Genomic DNA, 22150 nt, shown 5'->3' on the forward strand with positions numbered 1-22150 from the left:
TTTATATTTCCCATATCTTCTTACATGAGAAATCGAAGGAGTTTATTCGGCCCATCAAGTCAATATAGGCTCTCAGACCATTCCCATTCCCCTACTTAAATATACTTTCTCTCATATCCCCATTCACTGCCACCACTGCCCCCGATGATTCTCCTACATTAGGAACAATTAAGAGTAGCAAATTAAAACACAATCAGCTTGTGGAAAAAAAGCTGTTTTCTGCCACAGGCAATGATGGTCCAATTCTACACGGCCAACATAGAGTCTGTTCTCACCTTCTCCATCATGGTCTGGTTTGGCTCAGCCACCAAGCACGACATTCGGAGGCTGCAACAAATCATTCGATCAGCCGAGAAGGTTGTTGGCTGCAACCTTCCCCCCATTGATGAACTGTACACTGCAAGGGCCAGGAAGCGAGCAGGTAAGATCATCTCTGTCCCTCTCACCTTGGCCACAAACTCTTTGTATCACTTCCCTCTAGAAGGCGACTCCGGACAGTCAAAGCCGCCACAGCAAGACATAAAAACAGTTTTTATCCACGAGCAGTAGCTCTACTCAACAACCAAAAATCTGTAGCCTCCTTTTGCTCTGGTATTTAATTTCATTCTTCACAAGTTTAAATTATAATGTTTTATTTTTAATTATCCACTGTATATCGTGTTGTTGCTTGCGAGCAAAGCACCAAGGCAAACTCCTTGTGTGTAGACATATTTGGCTAATAAAATGTATTCAATTCAATTCAATTCAATTAAGCTACCAGCATGTTTTGGGGAAGTGGAAGGAACATGGAGCAGCCACCTGAAGACCTGCAAATTCCACCAGATGACACCAGAGGTTAGGTTCGTACATGGAACCCTGGAAATATGCGGCATCAGCGCTAACAGCTGTGACACTGAGTCCTCTTAGTGGGCTGATTGTAGCTCTGCACCTTGGGATCATTTGTTATTTTGCTGGCTAATGCAATCTTCAATTGCCTCTTCTCAGGAAAGATATTGTTCCCAACTGCAACAGTACAGCGCAAACATAGAAACATAGAAAATAGGTGCAGGAGTAGGCCATTCGGCCCTTCGAGCCTGCACCGTCATTCGATATGATCATGGCTGATCATCCAACTCAGTATCCTGTACCTGCCTTCTCTCCATACCCCCTGATCCCTTTAGCCACAAGGGCCACATCTAACTCCCTCTTAAATATAGCCAATGAACTGGCCTCAACTACCTTCTGTGTGAAAAATGTTTTTCTCATCTCAGTCCTAAAAGATTTCCCCTTTATTCTTAAACTGTGACCCCTTGTTCTGGACTTCCCCAACATCGGGAACAATCTTCCTGCATCTAGCCTGTCCAACCCCTTAAGAATTTTGTACGTTTCTATAAGATCCCCCCTCAATCTTCTAAATTCTAGCGAGTACAAGCCAAGTCTATCCAGTCTTTCTTCATATGAAAGTCCTGCCATCCCAGGAATCAGTCTGGTGAACCTTCTCTGTACTCCCTCTACGGCAATAATGTTCTTACTTACCGTATGGTTACTGGCGTGAAGATAAGCATCGTGGTGACATTGTCCAGGAAGGCTGAAAGAATGGCAGCAATGAGACACAGAATGATGATCATGGGCCAGATTCTTCCTCTCGACAGCTGGTAAGCCTGGAAAACAACAAGGTTTTCAATGCAGAAAAATAAATGGCTGCTTTATTCAATGTAGTTTTTTTTTAATTTAACTTACTTTTAAACTTACTAGATATTGAGTACATTAATTCACTGAAGTATCTTGGAACATTCAGTATATGAAAAAAAAACCATGAAGCTTTTGTAGTGTAAAATATTTAATTATTTATTTTCTTATAAAAAAAGTACATACTATAGACATAACATAAAAGTTTATCTTCTGACTGAGTTTTTTTAAATTCCATGTGATTTCACACAACTTAAACTGGCAATATGTCCGAAGAAGGGTCCCAACCTGAAATGTCACCTATCCATGTTCTCCAGAGATGCTGGCTATCAGAGAAACATAGAAACATAGAAAATAGGTGCAGGAGTAGGCCATTCGGCCCTTCGAGCCTGCACCGCCATTCAATATGACCTTGGCTGATCATCCAACTCAGTATCCCGTACCTGCCTTCTCTCCATACCCCCTGATCCCTTTAGCCACAAGGGCCACAACTAACTCCCTCTTAAATATAGCCAATGAACTGGCCTCAACTACCTTCTGTGGCAGAGACTTACTATCCCGTTGACGTACTCCAGCACTTTGTGTAAACCAGCACCTGCAGTTCCTTCTATCTATTATATATATCACTTGCTGGAGAACATCGTATTGCAATCCCAGAGGTAAAGTCAAAATATGATTAAAAACATTCATAACTGATGTCTGGTCTTCAACATGCTCTAATTAGATGTTTTAAGCTATATTTTATCTCTATATTAACAGCGTGTTTATGTGGTTACTGTTATTATCGCAGCAGATTACTTAGCAAAGTGGCGAGGATCAGATATCGCCAAGGGGCTCCGCATGATAGCTGCCCCGCCAATGGGCTTTGTTCGTCTTTTTCCCTCTTTGTGTCTTTAGTTTGTAACATGTATGTTTTAATTTATCTTTAGTTTTGTATTATGTGGGGGCGGATGGGTGGGGGGGAACTTTTCTTATGTCAAGTCAAGTCAAGTTTATTTGTCACATACGCATACGAGGTGTGCAGTGAAATGAAAAGTGGCAATGCCCGCGTGTCGTATCTCCGTCCGCACTGAAGCCCAACATCGTGGAGCTGGCGGCCTCTTGTTGGGACTTCTAGAGCTCCAAAACCGTGGAGCCTGTGGACCTCAACATCTCGGAGCGTGCGATCCCTTTGCCAGTGGTCGGCCTTTGGTGCTCCAACCTGCGGATTTTAACATCACGGAGCTCACGGTCCTGGTTAGCGACCGATTTCGGGAACTCAGAGCCGCAGGAGTTCGACCGCCCCGACGCGGGAGCTCGATCACCGGCCACGGATGGTTCGACTCCCCCGACCGCGGGAGGAAAGGAGGAAAGAAGATTAGACTTTATTGCCTTCCATCACAGTGGGGAATGGGAAGGAGCCGCAGTGCTGGATGCTTATGTCAAATTGTTATTTAGTTGTGTGTCTTGTTGCTTTTTTGGTTTGACTGTATGGCAAACCAAATTCCCGTATGTTGCAAAACATACTTGGCTAATAAATTTGGATTATGATTATTATGACTATGATATCAGAAGGAACATGCCTTGCTGGGTGATTTGCAATGCACTACCCTTAACCATGCTAAACAGCAGCTCGCTGTGAATCGCCCCTCCCATCTCATTAAATCTCTCACATTTGCAAGTTGGATTTTCCACTAAACCTAGTGAAGAAATGTACAGCTGTCACTGAAGAGGAGGCTTTATGAAGATTCTGCTATCCCGTATTGAAATTCACCGCCAGCTAATAGGAATAAATATAGTAGTATCGCTGCATTGTGTTCTATCTCCAAGGTTCAATTCTATTGACGTCAAAGGAGTATATATACACCAGGGGTAGAGTATAATGCATCGAGATCACCATATAATGTGATTAAGGCGAACATAAATATAGTGGCATTTTGGGCGGCACGGTGGTGTAGCGTTAGAGTTGTTGCCTTACAGCGCCAGAGACCCGGGTTCGATCCTAGCTGTGGGTGCCCTGCGTGGGTTTTCTCCGAGATCTTCGGTTTCCTCCCACACTCCAAAGGCGTTGGCTTGGTATAAGTGTAAATTGGCCCCGGTATGTGTAGGATACCGATCATCCTTCACTAGAGTTTAGAAGGATGAGGGGGATCTTATAGAAACATATACAATTATAAAAGGACTGGACAAGCTCGACGCACAAAAAATGTTCCCAATGTTGGGGCAAGTCCAGAACCAGGGGCCACAGTCTTAGAATAAAGGGGAGGTCATTTAAGACTGAGGTGAGAAAAAACTTTTTCACCCAGAGAGTTGTGAATTTATGGAATTCCCTGCCACAGAGGGCAGTGGAGGCCAAATCACTGGATGGATTTAAGAGAGAGTTAGATAGAGCTCTAGGGGCTAGTGGAGTCAAGGAATATGGGGAAAAGACAGGCACGGGTTATTGATAGGGGACGATCAGCCATGATCAATGAATGGCGGTGCTGGCTCGAAGGGCCGAATGGCCTCCTCCTGCACCTATTTTCTATGTTTCTATGATAATGTTAAGGTGTGGGGATGGCTGGTCAGTGCGGACTGGGTGGGTCGAAGGGCCTGTTTCCGCGCTGCATCACTAAACTAAACTAAACTGGAGACCCAAACCACTTTGGTCCAGAGAGACCCAAACATTTTCAGTGTGAGGCACAAGGAAAAATGTTTAATCAACAGGTCGTGCATGTGCCAAATGGCAGGAATATCTGTACCATTGACAAAGTTCTGTAATGTGTTGGGTCTTCCAGTGCTCTAAAAGTGTCAGTAATTTATTCACGAGGGAATGAAAGAAAAAATTACAATTCATCCATATTTTGCTTTTGGCCATCTCTTTGTTTTATAACTAGTTACATTACAATGATGTCATTGTTTTTTGATTACTTTTCTTCCCCCTGTGGCAATCTAATTATATGAGGACATGATTTGGAATTGAAACAAAGTAAGCCGCTGATAAGCAGATCCCAATTAATCGTAAGCCAAGCCACCCCTGAATTCAAAACTAACTTTAATGTAATGTTTGCTTTTCGGTTTCACGTTAAAGCATACCCAGCTCGGAAATATCATTGTTTAGGAAATACCGTAAAAGAAATAACTACTTCCGATCATGGCGGCATGGTAGCGCAGTGGTAGAGTTGCTGCCTTATAGCGCCAAAGACCCGTGTTCGATCCTGGCCACGGGGGCTGTCTGTACAGAGTTTGTACGTTCTCTCCGTGTCTTGCGTGGGTTTTCGCCAGGATCTCCGGTTTCCTACCACACTCCAAAGTCACACAGGTTTGTAGGTTAATTGGCTTGGCATAATGGTAAATAGTCGCTAGTGAGAGTACGATAGTGTTAATGTGCGGGGATCGCTGGTCGGCGTGGACTCAGGCGGCTGAAGGGCCTGTTTCCCCGCTGTATCTCCAAACTAAACTAAAAAAAGATAAGCATGTACTGGTGATAGAGTTTGCAAAAGTAAACCATGACTGGTAATCACAGTCAGCAGGTCAGCCAGCATCCGTAGAGCAAGTAACAAGGTCAACGGTCAATGATTAATGGGATGGGGGGTGGGTTGTGGGAGTGAGGGAAGAGGGACAGGAGAATGGGAGAAATGGGTACACACAGCGATTGAAAGAGAAGCAGGAAACAGGAACAGCACTGGAAAGAGAAAGGGGGTCACTTAAGGGAAGGTTTCATCATTTGGAAATTCATCCATATAATGAAGAACTGAGATTGATTAGCTTTGTGCAGAGATAGCAACAAACAAACTTTCCGATGAGGGTGTTGATTAGCAACAAGTTCATTGATGAGCAAATTGATCATCCAAGTATGAGTCAAGGCATTCTCTGTAACAAGTTAAGTCACACATCATTGATGGAAAGTATCAAATGGAAGCCTACTCTGGTGAGGCTTTATGAGTGAGTGGAGTGCACATTGAAGCACAATAGATAATGAGAAAAGATAACACTAACGTGGCAATCTCTGAAACGAGGCCACATTTAATAGGAAGGATCTTAATGTTAATTGGATTTTCATTCTCTGATCCCCACACTGGGATAACACAGTGGTGCAGCGGTAATGTTGCTGCCTTAAAGCGCCAGAGACCCGGGTTGGATCCTGACTACGGGTGCTCTCTGTACAGAGTTTGTACGGTCTCCCTGTGATCACATGAGTTTTCACCGGGTGCTCTGGTTTCCTTCCACACTCCAAATACGTACAGGTTTGTAGGTTTAAGGAGGAACTGCAGATGCTGGAAATATCGAAGATAGATAAAAATGCTGGAGAAACTCAGCCGGAGGAGCAGCCCCTCATATTTCGCTTGGGCAGTTTACACCCCAGCGGTATGAATATTGACTTCTCCAATTTCAGGTAGTCCTTGCTTTCTCCCTCTTTCCCCTCCCCTTCCCAGCTCCCCCACAGCCCACTGTCTCCGCCTCTTCCTTTCTTCTTCCCACCCCCACATCAGTCCGAAGAAGGGTCTCGACCCGAAACGTCACCTACTCCTTCGCTCCATAGATGCTGCCTCACCCGCTGAGTTTCTCCAGCATTTTTATCTACCTTCAGGTTTGTAGGTTAATTGGTTTCGGTAAGTTGTAAAGAAATTGTCCATTGGTAGGTTGGTGTACGGGATGATGGCAGGTCAGGGCAAACTCGGTGGGACGAAGTGCCTGTTTACACGTTGTATCCCTAAAGTGTAAAATGTAACGATCTAGCAGAGAATGCAAACCTAGAGGCCTGTTGCGTGGGGTAGGGCTGATTCTCCAGACCAAGTTCCTTCAGTCGAGATCTCTCCAGATACCATTAGTCACCAACACCAGAGGGACAATTTACAATGGCCAATTAAGCTACCACATCCTTGGAATCTGGGATCAAATTGGAACGGGAAATGTTCAGGGTGATGCATCTTGTAGAGTTGCTGCCTTGCAGTGCCAGAGACCCTGGTTCGATTCTCCCCTCCCCTCGGGTGCTGCCTGTGTGAACTATGCACGTTTTCTCAGTGGACTGCATGCGATGCTTCTCGGTGCTCCGGTTTCCTCCCACATCCAAAAGACGTGCCGCTTTGTAGGTTAGTTGGGCTGTAAATTGCCCCTAATGTGGCAGTAGATGGTAAAGTGAGATAACGTAGAACTAATATGATCAGTGTGGATTCGATGGGCTGAAGGGTCTGTTAGACAATAGACAATAGACAATAGGTGCAGGAGTAGGCCATTTGGCCCTTCTAGCCAGCACCGCCATTCAATGTGATCATGGCTGATCGTCCCCAATCAGTACCTTGTTCCTGCTTTCTTCCCATATCCCCTGACTCCGCTATTTTTAAGAGCCCTATCTAGCTCTCTCTTAAAAGCATCCAGAGAACCTGCCTCCACCGCCCTCTGAGGCAGAGAATTCCACAGACTCACCACTCTCAGTGAGCAAAAGTGTTTCCACGTCTGCGTTCTAAATGGCTTACTCCTTATTCTTAATCTGTGGCCCCTGGTTCTGGACTCCCCCAACATCAGGAACATGTTTCCTGCCTCTAGTGTGTCCAAGCCCTCTTTTATGTTTCCTGGCTGTGTCTTTCAATTCCAAAAATGCGAGATGCAAGAGCATTTTCAACATTTTATTGAATAGCTCTTGCATGGATACCCTCTGAACGCCTTCTACCCACAAGTTCTACCCACTTTAAAATATATTCTGTCTTTCTCTTCCTTCTAGTGAAGTGGATGCCTTTCAACTTGCCTACATTGTAATATTTTTGCCATATCTTTGCACGTTCAGATAGCTGTCCTTGTACCCAAAGCCTATCATCCTCACAGTCCACGATCCCACATATATTATCGCCAAATATTAACTCTGCATGAATATCATTAATTTTTAAGTGCATATTAGTAAATGAGATGAAATTAGCAATAAGTGTGGAAATGTCAGAGGGATAGGATTATGCAGAATTAATATTGTTCAACATCTAATGCCCCTGTCCCACTTAGGAAACCTGAACGGAAACCTCTGGAGACTTTGCGCCCCACCCAAGGTTTCCGTGCGGTTCCCGGAGGTTGCAGGTGGTTGCCGGAGGTTGCAGGTAGTGGAAGCAGGTAGGGAGACTGACAAAAACCTCCGGGAACCGCACGGAAACCTTGGGTGGGGCGCAAAGTCTCCAGAGGTTTCCGTTCAGGTTTCCTAAGTGGGACAGGGGCATAAGGAGTGGGCTCATGACCAAGAGAATGATAAAGGAAAATGAGAATGAGATTGTTTATCCCCCTGGTTTCCTCATGATGCCTTTATAAGTATTATTTTAAAAGTCAAAATTTTACAGCAAAAATGACCATTCAGCCATTTCTGAAAGAGCAATTAATTATTCATGTAGTCCCACTCTAACCCATAGTCTAGCAAATGATTCAAATAGATATTCAATTCCTTATTAAAAGTTAACACTGAATCTGTTTCCACTTACTTCCAGGCAATTAGCTGTGGATCAGTGGCAGGGAAACATTTGGAGAAGATTCTAGGGGCAGGATTTACTCCCATTTGGAAAAGCGAAGACTTATTAAGGACAGTCAGCCTGGATTTGAGATAGAGATTGAGATGTAACCGGGGTAGATAGCTAGAGCCCTTTTCCCCAAGGTGGGAATATCAAATACATTGAAGGCGCAAGTGTAGGTGAGAAGGGAAGGTTTAAAGGAGATTTTTAAGCCAAGTTTTTTTACACAGAGTGCCTGTATCAAGCTGGCATGGGAGCTGGCAGAAGCAGATATGATAGTCACATTTAAGAAGCATTTACACAGGCAGGGTCTATAGAAGGACGCAGACAATGTGTTAGCAGGGAATGCGTAGGAAGGAACTGCAGATGCTGGTTTAAACCGAAGATAGGTACAAAAAACTGGAGTAACTCAGCAAGTCAGGCAGCATCTCCGGACAAAAGGAATAGGTGACGTTTCGGGTCGGGTCTGTCTGAAGAAGGGTCTCGATCTATTTCTTTTCTCCAGGGATGCTGTCTGACCCGTCGAGTTACTCCAGCTTTTTGTGTCTATCTTCGTGTTAGCAGAGAAGATTGATTTAATTTGAGACTAATCATTTACTCACATGACTCAAAAATTATAAATTAGATTAAAAGTTATACTTTGCTTCTTGACAAAACATTGCTGGAGAACAAAGGGACTTTTCATGATCTGGAGCTACAATTGTAAGCTGTCTCTGTCTATGTTCTTAAACACAGTCATACAGGTTTAGAATTGCCAGGCTGCGGTGTTGGATTTCCCATGGGATCTTCCAGCCATTTGTCATAATGTCGGCCTTCACAAAGGTGAGGCTTACACCACAGTCCTTCAGCCAATGTTACGCCAGGTGACATAAGCAATGGGATGAGCGAGCACCCCATCATATTGACTCGACCATGAGGTGCTGGCTCGAAGGGCCGAATGGCCTCCTCCTGCACCCATTTTCTATGTTTCTATGACCAGCTGTGTTGTTGTGCTGCCCGAACCTATAAATGCATGTTTATTGTGGAAACAAGGAACTGCCGATGTTGGTTTACAAAGCAAGGTACAAAATGCTGGAGTAAGTCAGCGGGTCGGACAGCATCCCTGGCGAACAGGGATAGGTGACATTTCATGTCAGGATCCTTCTTCAGACTGATGCATATCTGTTTACTCCAGTAATATCTCAACGGGGACTTTTCCATTAGGGGCAGCACAGTGAAGCAGAGGCAGAGCTACTGCCTTACAGCGCCTGAGTCCCGGGTTCGATCCTGACTACGGGTGTTTGTCTGTATGGAGTTTGTACGTTCTCCCCATGACCTGCGTGGGTTTTCTTCAGTTTTCTCCCACACTTCAAAGACATTGTGGTTAAATTGGCTTGGTATAAATGTATAAACGTAAAAATTGTCCCTGTGTGTGTGTAGGGCAGTGTTAATGTGCGGGGAGCGCTGATCGGTGCATTCGGTGGGCAGGCACTGAACACGCTATCAAAACATGGAGGGGGCCGAGGGACAGGGGACACACAATTTTTTGGCGGCCGCGTGCGCATGTGCACACTCACACACACATGCACGAGGCTTCGGAGGCTCAATCCTGTGCTAAATGCAGCTCAACTCTGCCTGTCTCGCCAGGTTAACCTACAGCCCTGCCAGGACTGACGGGACACCAGCGCTGCTTCTCCGCGCTGGCCATATTTCCCGCAAGCCCAGGCAGGTTCACCTGGCGAGACAGGCAGAGTTGAGCTGGGTTTAGTGCTGCTTCTCTGCGCTGGCTGTGGGCCTGGGGGTACAGGTCGCGTCTGACTGCCGACCTCTCTGGCCACCCTTGGGGGGGGGGGGGCACTCGGGTGGGGACGGGACAGCGGCGGAGACCCGGCCGGGATCGATCCTGGCAGTGGATGAGGCGCAGGTCTGTGCCACGTCTCCCTCCTCCAATCACCGCACTCTATCCTCAGTCCCCCCCCCCCCCCCCCACTCCTCCCTCCTCCAATTATCGCGCTGAATCATCATGTCCCGCCCCCATTGTCAGCAGTCCCACCTCCACTATCTCGCAGAAAGCGGAGATTTGACCGGGTTTTAAAATCCGGATGACAAAAACTTGGGGGAGTGTCCCCCACCTCTCAAAACATGGGGGGGACGTGTCCCCTCTGGCCCCCCTGGATTTTCCGCCCCTGCTCGGTGAGCTAAAGGGCCTTTTTCCGTGCTGTAAACTAAACTAAACTAAACACCCAACTGCATTATATGTTTCCGAGAAAGAGGTCTTAAAACCATTTTTTGCCATCTCCTCATGCAATACAGTTCACATATTCAGGATGTAACAATTTATCTGTAATCAGAAATGTTATTCAGAAAAAAACCAAGCTCGAAAGAAATATAAATAACATACTTGCAGTAAGTTCTGTCATACATTTTTCCCATGAGCGGTCTCCATTTACTGATCCTACTGCATTCCACTCTGCATTCCACTCTGCACCATTTATAATTCTGTCCTCATTTCTGACACACTAGCGTACTTGTCATGTATTTTACTCAATCACACAGATCAAAAGTTGCGCAGAAACTGACTGGTGCAGAATTACTTGTTATCTGATCTACAGAATGGAATGAGCAGTAATATGCAAGCATTTAACCTCCCGATGTAAGGTGCATTCATGCGTGTTGCCATGAAGTTGAAGCTGCATTCTCCAGCATTTGACCAAGCATATTTTAAGTTATTTTGCAAATAGTAGTTTAGTTTAGTTTAGTTTAGAGACACAGCGTGGGAACAGGCCCTTCAGCCCACTGAATCCACGCCGACCAGCACCTGATCCCCGCACATGAACACTATCCTACACACACTAGGGGCAATTTTACAATTATACCAAGCCAATTAACCTTCAATCCCGTACGTCTTTGGAGTGTGGGAGGAAACAGAAGATCTCAGAGAAAACCCACGCAGGGCACAGGGAGAAGGTACAATATCTGTACAGGCAAGCACCCATAGTCAGGATCCAACCCTAGTCTCTGGCGCTGTAATAATAATAATAATAATAATGGATGGGATTTATATAGCGCCTTTCTAATACTCAAGGCGCTTTACATCGCATTATTCATTCACTCCTCAGTCACACTCGGTGGTGGTAAGCTACTTCTGTAGCCACAGCTGCCCTGGGGCAGACTGACGGAAGCGTGGCTGCCATTCTGCGCCTACGGCCCCTCCGACCACCACCAATCACTCACACACATTCACACACATTCACACACAGGCAAAGGTGGGTGAAGTGTCTTGCCCAAGGACACAACGACAGTATGCACTCCAAGCGGGATTCGAACCGGCCACCTTCCGGTCGCCAGCCGAACACTTAGCCCATTGTGCCATCTGTCGTCTGTCCCACTTAGGAAACCTGAACGGAAACCTCTGGAGATTTTGCGCCCCATCCAAGGTTTCCGTGCAGTTCCCGGAGGTTGCAGGTGGTTGCCGGAGGTTGCAGGTAGTGGAAGCAGGTAGGGAGACTGACAAAAACCTCCGGGAACCGCACGGAAACCTTGGGTGGGGCGCAAAGCTCTACCGCTAGGCCACAGTGCTGCCCTTTGGTTTGGTTTAGTTTAGTTTAGTTTAGAGACACAGTAGGGAAACAGGCCCTTTGACCCAGAGTCCATGCCGACTATGGAATCACCCACTCACATAGTTCCATGATTTTTCGCATCCGCTTCCTACACTCTGTAGGCAATTTACAGAGGCGAATTAATCTACAAACCCGCATATCCGTGGGATGAGGGAGGATACCGGCGCGCCCGGAGAAAAACCCACTTGGTCACGGGGGGAACGTGCACACTCCACGCAGACAGCACCCGAGGTCAGGATCGAACCCGGGTCTCTGGCTTTGTGCAGCAGCAGCTCCACTGTACCGCCCCAGTTGTTTGCCTGAGCATGTTCATCCAATTATAATCAATTGCTGGAGATCGATATGCACAAATAATCACTGTGTGTAACTTTTCTCCCAACCTTACTGTGAGCTTTTGTAACTATGAACTTGCCAAGGTTACCTTAAATGTTCATTTAAAATCACATATGGACGGTATTCCTTTATATTCGGAATGACATTCTGTATACAGTGGGGTTCATTTGTCATTCACTGTTAGAAAGGTCATGCTACCAAATACATCACAAACCAGGAAGATAATTGCTTCACACCTCTGATCGGAATTGAAGGAAATTAAACTTCACTCACCTTAACAGCACAGTAATCGAAAAAGCCAGTTTCCGAAAATATTGCCACCAAAATCATCTTAAAAAGAAAAGCAGCAGAGTGAGTGGAGGGATATTGACTTTGAGGTTTACATTTTCAACATTCATTACTTTTTCTCTTATTTTTCACCATCGATCCTGAAAGTCACGATAGACACAAAATGCTGGTGTAACTCAGCGGGACATGCCTTTATATTAGCATTCATAGCAAAAGGATTTGAGTATAGGAGCAGGGAGGTTCTACTGCAGTTGTACAGGGTCTTGGTGAGATCACACCTGGAGTATTGCTTACAGTTTTGGTCTCCTAATCTGAGGAAAGACATTCTTACCATAGAGGGAGTACAGAGAAGGTTCACCAGACTGATTCCTGGGATGTCATGACTTTCATATGAAGAAAGACTGGATAGACTCGGCTTGTACTCGCTAGAATTTAGAAGATTGAGGGGGGATCTTATAGAAACTTACAAAATTCTTAAGGGGTTGGACAGGCTAGATGCAGGAAGATTGTTCCCGATGTTGGGGAAGTCCAGAACAAGGGGTCACAGTTTAAGGATAAGGGGGAAATCTTTTAGGACCGAGATGAGGAAAACGTTTTTCACACAGAGAGTGGTGAATCTCTGGAATTCTCTCCCGCAGAAGGTAGTTGAGGCCAGTTCATTGGCTATATTTAAGAGGGAGTTAGATGTGGCCCTTGTGGCTAAAGGGATCAGGGGGTATGGAGAGAAGGCAGGTACAGGATACTGAGTTGGATGATCAGCCATGATCATATTGAATGGCGGTGCAGGCTCGAAGGGCCAAATGGCCTACTCCTGCACCTATTTTCTATGTTTCTATGTTTCTATGCCGCATCTCTGGAGAGAAGCAATGGGTGACATTTCAGACAAGTCTGAAGAAGGGTCTTGACCCGAAACATCACGCATTCCTTCTCTCCAGAGATGCTGCCTGTCCCGCTGAGCGACTGCAGCATTTTGTGTCCATCTTTGGTTTAAGCCAGCATCTGCAGTTTCTTCCTACACATCGTTAAAGTCATTTTACCTTAAGTTTTTTTTCATTACCAGCTATGGGCATAACAAGCGTGAGCTAACTAGTCTAATAACAAGCGGAGATTGCTTTTGAGCACGCCATGCTATGAACCATAATTTCATCTGCACCATTAGCCAACAATAGGTCAAACAGTGTGTGTAAATCAAGTGGGGTCAAGTGTCTTGTGAAGCATTTCCAACTTGCCATGAAATCCGGAAATTACTCGAACCTGACTGAATTGACATGAAATTATTCTGGCTGGGATTTTTTTTCCTTCATTTCTGCCACGGTTTTTATTTCCATTAGTGTGTAGGTGGATCATCAAGGGCTGCTAAGGCCATGAGGTGAACATTCAACTCTTGTTAATCTGAAATGTGATGTCGACCCCTTCGGAAAAAACACTCGGGTTTCTGGAAAAATACAAGGGAGAGTAATTTTGGCCAAATGCATTATCCGAACACATTTTGAAACAGAAGTTATGTCACCTTTATGCTTCATGTTTTTCTTCCTCAAGATATTTGAGATGCCTGTGCAAGTTATCAGTCGTAACGCAGCTGGTACATTTTCACCTCAAGAGTCAAGAGTATTTAATTGTCATATGTACTGACAATGCACCAATGAATTTCCTACTTACAGCAGCAAAACAGCAGCATAACAACCCCGTAAACACAACATACAGAGGAAATAAGTGTTCGGCACGAACTTGAAGGGCCGAGATGGCCTGTTTCCGTGCTGTAATTGTTATATGGTTATATAGTTATATGGTTATATGGTTATAATATTTAAAAAAACATAAAATCAATAAATTAATAACCCCAGTATTTGGGGGGAAAAAAATGATGGCCTTAGTGCAACCAAAGTTCATAGTTGAGGTCAGTGTTGTATCGTGTTCACGTGCCTGATGGTTGTTGGGAAGAAGCTGTCTTTGAATCTGGTTGTCACGGTTTTCAGACTGTAGCAGTGAAATGAGAGCCAAGCCGAGGTGGTGAGTGTCCTTGATGATAGCGGCTGTCTTTATGAGACATTAGCAGTTGTTTAGATAGTACATCCTAAGCAGTGTCAGCAGTACCTCCTACAGATTCCTTTGATGGATAAATATATTATCCTTCCTTCATCATCTACATGGCCAGCATGGTGGCACAGTAGTTGAGTTGCTGCCTTATGCCCCTGTCCCACTTTGGAAACCTGAACAGAAACCTCTGGAGACCTTGTGCCCCACCCAAGGTTTCCGTGAGGTTCCTGGAGGTTTTGGTCACTCTCCCTAATGGTGGAAAGTGGTTTCCGCGTAGTCGAGGCTTCTTCTATGTTCCTGCGATTATTTCAAAAAAAACGAAACCGGCCTCGACTAAAAATAGGTTGCCGTTTGGTCGAAGCCAGTGGAGTGAGGTCGCTATTTACTTACAGGCTGTCGAAGGCCATCTCCTTCGCTGACCGGCCATTTTGATTGGGGCTCATTGGAGTTTTCAGCAAAGATCCTGTCGGATCTTTGGTTTTCAGGACCTTGAAGATCCGCCGGAAGGTAAAATGCCCGCTAACTTTATTAAACTTCTTAAAATTGTCTCCACTCCTCCTCTCCCCCCCCCCCCCCCCACCCTCCTTCTCTCTCCCCTTCTCTCTCCCCTTCTGTCTCCCCTTCTCAGTCCTTCTCTCCCTCCCTCCCTGCGCTCTCTAAAGGACTTACTGTGCTTTGTGTGTGTGTGTGGTCAGTAGACGCAGCTCACACTTCGGTTGAGGCTTTCCAGGCGAGTGACCAAAACCTCTGGCGATTCACGGAAACCTTGGGTGGGGCACAAGGTCTCCAGAGGTTTCCGTTCAGGTTTCCTAAGTGGGACAGGGGCATTACAGCGCTTAGAGTGCCAGAGACCCGGGTTCGATCCTGACTATGGCTGCTGTCTGCTTGTTGTTTGTACGTTCACCCCGTGACCTGCGTGGGTTTTTTCCGAGATCTTCGGTTTCCTCCCACACTCCAAAGACATTACAGGTTTGCAGAGTAATTGGCTTGTTATAATTGGAAATTGTCTCTCGTATGTGTAGGCTAGCGTTACTGTGTAAGGATTGCTGGTCGGAGCGGACTCGGTGGGCCGAAGGGCCTGTTTCTGTGCTGTATCCCTAAACTAAACTAAACAGTGGCGCCCACTTGAATAAGAAAACAAACAAATAGATTAATTGAGCCATGCAGCATGGAAACAGGCCTTTCGACCCAACTTGCCCATGCTAAACAAGATGCCCCATGAGTACTTGTGTTTAAGAAGGAACTGCAGATGCTGGAAAATCGAAGGTACACAAAAATGCTGGAGAAACTCAGCGGGTGCAGCAGCATCTATGGAGCGAAGGAAATAGGCAACGTTTCGGGCCAAAACCCAAATGCTGCTGCACCCGCTGAGTTTCTTCAGCAATTTTGTATACCCCCCATGAATACTTGTTCCATTAGCCTGCGTTTAGCCCATATCTCTCTAAATCTTTCCCATCCATGTACCTGCCCAAATGCCTTTTAAAAATTAGACGCAACTCGAGCAGCAGGATAAGAGCGAGGGGGGTGGGGGGGAAGGGGTGGGGGGGAAGGGGTGGGGGGGAGGGGGGAGTGCTTAGAGTGGTGGGTGGGGGGGGGAGAGGGAAATCTGCATCCTAAATACCACTGAATTCAGGAGCAATCCAACTGCATATAAATTGCATATTTCTGTCCTGTATCGTATAACAAGAATCCACAGGTTAAAACATCTTTTATCTCAGTCAAGATAAGCATCCACCTGCTGTTAATGTAGATTAGGTATATTAAAGAAAAACAGCTGTGCAAGGCTCCTGGTCTCCAGAGCTAACATAGAATTAGCCCAAAATAGACAGAAACCAGAGGTGAACAATGCATTCAATAAATCATTTCTAAAAAAATGTAATGGTGCAGAAATAGGCCATTCAACCCATGCTGATCAAGAAGTGCCAATGTGCAGAAGCTCAATCCGTTTTTTTTAATGGTATCTAAAACATCTGTTCTGATGTTTAATAAACTATTACCGCCATTGTGGTTTCATCAATTGTTCTGGCAATATAGTTGAGATTAAAAATCCAAAATCCAATTTTAAATATTATCTCAGATCTTTTCAATTCCTACTCTAGTAGAACTTTGTAAATTAATTGCTGAACATAGAAAGCTACAGAAAATATGGAAGAGATTTTGTCTTTTTGTATCATAAATGCAACATTGATATCCCTGATTGCTAAGTAATACACAAAAATGCAACAACATTGCTCATCTGCATTAAATCGGAGCTGAGACAAAGGGTGGTGGGTGTATGGAACAAGCTTCCAGATGAGGTAGTTGAGGCTGGGACTATCCCAACATTTAAGAAACAGTTTGACAGGTACATGGATAGGACAGGTTTGGAGGGATATGGAGCCGGCACCACATGGGGAGCCACGATGAGACACTGCGCATGTCCACAGTGGCCCTGGTGTTCTCAGCCGCCGAGTACTGGGCCCCGGTCTGGTGCCGTAGCCCTCACGCCAAGAAGCTGGATGCTGCCCTCAACAGCGCCCTGCGGACTGTCTCCGGATGCCTACGAGCCACCCCAGTAAACCAACTGCCCGTCCTTGCTGGCATCGCCCCAGCCAACATCAGAGGAGAAGCAGCCACGCTGGCCCTCTCTCGAAAGGCACAGACCAGTGAATCCCACCTCCTCCATCAGATCGTCACAGAGACACCACGATGAGTGCTCCTCGAGTCACGCCGCCCCTTTGTCACGCAAGCCCAAGAGCTGCTCTACACAACAGCTAAATTACTAGACTCACATCCAGAAGCATCGGCTACTGTTCCAACAACATTAGTTCAAAGACCACCACCACTTTCAAATTTAAAGAACACACTTGGAGTTTGGGCAAAGAAAAAATAAAGATAGAGGTGATGCAATGAACTGTGGATGGTGATTTAGACAAATAGAAGATACAAAGACTGAGTCAGTGTCAATAGGGTGGAGGCGTGATTGGCAGATAAGTTGAGTAAGCGACAAAGACTAGGCGGTGAAATGGTGCCGAAAGGTTATCAATTAAGGAAAAATAGAGGAGTGCCACAAGGAGTGATAAGAGTGGAAGGATCCGGGAGAGAGGGGGATAAATGGAAAATTGATGATTTGGAGGAGAAAGGGGGGAGATAAACATAGACAATAGGCAATAGGTGCAGGAGTAGGCCATTCAGCCCGTCGAGCCCGTCGTGCAATTCACTGTGATAATGGCTGATCATCCACATTCCTGCCTTCTCACCATATCCCCTGACTCCACTATCTTTAAGAGTTCTATCTAACTCTCTCTTGAAAGCATCCAGAGAATTGACCTCCACTGCCTTCTGAGGCAGAGAATTCCACAGATTCACAACTCTGCGGGTAAAAATGTTTTTCCCCATCTCCGTTCTAAATGGCCTACCCCTTATTCTTAAATGTCGACCAGCGACCTCCGCAAACTAGTGCTATCCCGCACACACTAGGACAATTTACAATTTAACTGAATCAATCATCCTACAAACCTGCACGTCTTTGAAGTGTGGAAGGAAACCGGAGCACCCGGGGAAAACGTACAAACTCCGTACAGTCAGCACCTGTGGTCAGGATTGAAACCAGGTCTCTAGTCCTGTAACGTTGCAATTCCACCACTGTGCCAGTGTGTCCAACTGGAGTAACTCTACCAAATCTGACCTCCCTTCCATCGAGGGGATTTATCGCAGTCGCTGCCTCAAAAAGGCTGGCAGTATCATCAAAGACCCACACCATCCTGGCCACACACTCATCTCCCTGCTACCTTCAGGTAGAAGGTACAGGAGACTGAAGACTGCAACAACCAGGTTCAGGAATAGCTACTTCCCCTCAGCCATCAGGCTATTAAACCTGGCTCGGACAAAACTCTGATTATTAGCAACCACTTTCTGTTATTTGCACTACCAGTTTATTTATTCATGTGTGTATATATTTATATCATGGTATATGGACACATTTATCTGTTTTGTAGTAAATGCCTACTATTTTCTGTGTGCTTAAGCAAAGCAAGAATTTCATTGTCCTATACAGGGACACATGGCAATAAACTCACTTGAACTTGAGGTTAGGCAACATCTCTGGAGAACATGGATAGGTGACGGCACGGACCGGGACACTTCTTCAGACTAATTTAGTTTGGGGAGTGGGGAGGGTGGGTTAGGGAAGCAAGTTGGTGGCAGCAGAAAGCCTGGCGAGTGATAGGTGGAAACAGGTGGGGTTTATGCATGTATATATTTCACTGACATAAGAAATGTGTCATTTGACCCACTGAGTGACTGCAGTCCTGCACTGTAATCTGGTTGACTCTTAACTGTCCACACACTTGACAATTGGTCTCATTGAATGGAGATAGACACAAAAAGCTACTGAAACATAGAAACATAGAAACATAGAAAATAGGTGCAGAAGTAGGCCATTCGGCCCTACGAGCCTGCACCGCCATTCAATATGATCATGGCTGATCATCCAACTCAGTATCCCGTACCTGCTTTCTCTCCATACCCCCTGATCCCTTTAGCCACATCTAACTCCCTCTTAAATATAGCCAATGAACTGGCCTCAACTACATTCTGTGGCAGAGAATTCCAGAGATTCACCACTCTCTGTGTAAAAAATGTTTTTCTCATCTCAGTCTTAAAATATTTCCCCTTTATCCTTAAACTGTGACCCCTTGTTCTGGACTTCCCCAACATCGGGAACAATCTTCCTGCATCTAGCCTGTCCAACCCCTTAAGAATTTTGTAAGTTTCTATAAGATCCCCCCCGCAATCTTCTAAATTCTAGCGAGTACAAGCCGAGTCTATCCAGTCTTTCTTCATATGAAAGTCCTGCCATCCCAGGAATCAGTCTGGTGAACCTTCTCTGTACTCCCTCTATGGCAAGAATGTCCTTCCTCAGATTAGGAGACCAAAACTGTACGCAATACTCCAGGTGGGGTCTCACCAAGATCCTGTACAACTGCAGTAGAACTTCTCTACTCCTATACTCAAATCATTTTGCTATGAAGAAGGGTCTCGACCCGAAGCGTCACCCAACCATTCCTTCTCTCCAGAGATGCTGCCTGTCCAGCTGAGCTACTCCAGCTTTTTGTGTCTATCTTCGGTTTAGATCAGCATCAGCAGTTCCTTCTTACTCATTAAATGGAGAGGTGGCATAATGATTTGATAGCACCTCGCAAGTTTGTAAACACAAACAGGACACATGGCAAGTTTCCAGCTTGGCAGCTACAAGCAATTTTGCCATTGCATTTGGAAGAATTATTTTTATTAGTTGAAACCAAGTGATTAATTTTACACCTATAAGTAACACACAAACAGAAGCAAGGACATCTAATTCCTCAGGCCTGTTTTACAATTCAGTAAAGTAATGGTTGATCTGTCACTTAATTCTATTTACTTGTCTTTTTTCCATATCTCTTGATGCAAATTGTTAACAAAAATCTATCAACCACAATTGTCTCAATCATTCTTCACAAACATCTTCAACCTCTCACTTCAATAGTCTCCTGTCTCCATTTGCTTGAGTCTGAAGAAGGGTCTCGACCTGAAACGTCATCTATTTCTTTTCTCCAGAGATGCTGTCTGACCCGCTAAGTTACCCCAGTTTTTTGTGTCTATCTCCGGTTTAAACCAGTATCTGCATTTCCTTCCTACACAGCCTAGCTCTTAATATTAGCAACACGAAAAAGTTGGTTCTGGAGCGAGGAACACAAGCCTGTCCTCATCAAAGGAGCTGCTGTAAAGATAGTCGGCAGCCTCAAGTTCTGAGGCATCAATACCACCAGCAATCAAACCTGGCCTCTTCACACTGTTTTGGTGATCATGAAAGCACTTCTGCATATTTACCTTCTTTGGTATCTGAGTAGATTTGACATATCCATAAGGGTCCTCCTGAACTTATACAGATGCCCTGTTGAAACTATTCTGACGGGATGTATCTCAGCCTGGTATGGTGGCTGCTCACCTCTTGAGCACCCGAGCCTGCAGAGAGTGGTGATCGCAGCCTAATCCATCATCGACCTGTCACTTCCTTTTATCTGGTCTATCCTCGTGATGTATTGCAATAGGAGGGCCGAAAGTGTCATGAAGGATGCCTGCCACCCAAGCCATTCCCATTTCCCTCTGTAACCTTCAGCAAATGCAACAGAAATATTATCCTGAGGATAGACAAAACAAAATGCTGTAGTAACTTGTCGGGACAGGCAGCATCACTGTGCAGAAGGAATGGATGACGTTTCGGGCAAGACTCTTCTCCGGACTGAGAAAGTAAATGTGCTGGAGTGCTTTCACAATCACCACAACAGTGAGAAAGGCCCAGGTTTAAATCAGCATCTGCACTTCCTACAACAGAAATATTATCCTATCCCTCCTCCACACTTATGGCCATTCCTATAACCAGTGAACATACAGTGGATCCAAATTTACATCCCAGGAAGAAAGCTAACAAAAATTTGTGGGAAAGAACCGCAGATGCTGGTTTAAACCGAGTACATCCAAAAAGCTAACAAATAGCCTTTGTGTTAAATACCACTTTAAGTCACACTGTATAAAAGAGCTGTAATTTCTTTGTAGAGGCTACAGAAGCATCGGCAACGTTAAAATGAAACCTGTGTATTAAAAAGTGAAGCAATTCTTCACACAGCGCTGAAGAAATGGCTAACTTAGTTCCAGAGAAAATGGGCCATTGAGGTTAGTTCATTGGAACATTTTTTAATTGAAATATGTAGTTTTATATTAGGGGGAGATATTAGGGGTTAGAGAACCAAGGTAGGTAGATGGAATGAAGAGATAGGTCAGGGTGATAAAATTGAAAGCAAAGAATGCTAGGTGACCTGAAAGATCTATTCCCGTCCCAATGTTCCAAGGAGAAAATTGAATTTCTAATGAGTGAAATATCTAGTCCTCACTGCAAGTTTTTTAACTCTTAAATTTCAATGTCCCTATAGAAAATGCGCTCCACTCTGAAAATGGTATGAGCAAATGACTGTTATAAACATTCAGGAAGGACTAATAAGATTAGGGTCACATTTGCACAAGAATGATTAATGCTTGGAGTTTTTTGTATTGTTCCAATTATGCTAATCCTGCTTAAAACAACAAATGATTCATTAATATGACAGCTCCTTACAGTTTTGAAAACAGCCAGGGTAATTGATTTTGGAATTCTTTTGAATATAGTTAATATTTAACTATTGGTTGCAGCCCCTTCTAGTGAGAGATAGAAGATAAATATAATTTTTATTTTTGTTTGAATTTCACAACACAACGTGGCCACTAATCAAAGGTACACAAAAATGCGGGAGAAACTCAGCGAGTGCAGCAGCATCTATGGAGCGAAGGAAATAGGCGACGTTTCGGGCCAAAACCCTTCTTCAGACTGATGGGGTGTGGGGGGGAGAAGGAAGGAAAAAGGGAGGAGGAGGAGCCCGAGGGCGGGGGGATGGGAGGAGACAGCTCGAGGGTTAAGGAAGGGGAGGAGACAGCAAGGGCTAGCAAAATTGGGAGAATTCAACGTTCATGCCATCCGGACGCAAGCAACCCAGGCGGAATATGAGGTGCTGTTCCTCCAATTTCCGGTGAAATTTTGGAGGAAATTGGAAATTTCCTCCAATTTCCGGTGGCCACTAATCAAACTTGTTCCACGAGGAGGAAGGTTCTAATTATTTTTTCTAGTTATTTTTCTTATGGATATTTATCTAATTAAGATTACAGAGGATTTGAGTATAGGAGCAGGGAGGTTCTACTGCAGTTGTACAGGGTATTGGTGAAACCACTTGG

The 22150-nt window shown here is 45.0% G+C and overlaps 1 protein-coding gene across 1 annotated transcript in view; it reads right to left on the minus strand.

Annotated features, from left to right (window-relative positions):
- LOC116974739 (P protein) overlaps positions 1-22150 on the minus strand; it is a 206307-nt gene that overhangs the window by 20779 nt on the left and 163378 nt on the right. The window contains exons 11-12 of the mRNA XM_033023454.1: positions 12317-12373; positions 1516-1640 (exon numbers count right to left, since the gene is read on the minus strand). Of these exons, the coding sequence (XP_032879345.1) occupies positions 1516-1640; positions 12317-12373 (182 nt within the window). The remainder of the gene's footprint in view (positions 1-1515; positions 1641-12316; positions 12374-22150) is intronic.

The sequence above is a fragment of the Amblyraja radiata genome, chromosome 6, assembly GCF_010909765.2.
Source record: "Amblyraja radiata isolate CabotCenter1 chromosome 6, sAmbRad1.1.pri, whole genome shotgun sequence".
NCBI lineage: Eukaryota > Metazoa > Chordata > Chondrichthyes > Rajiformes > Rajidae > Amblyraja > Amblyraja radiata.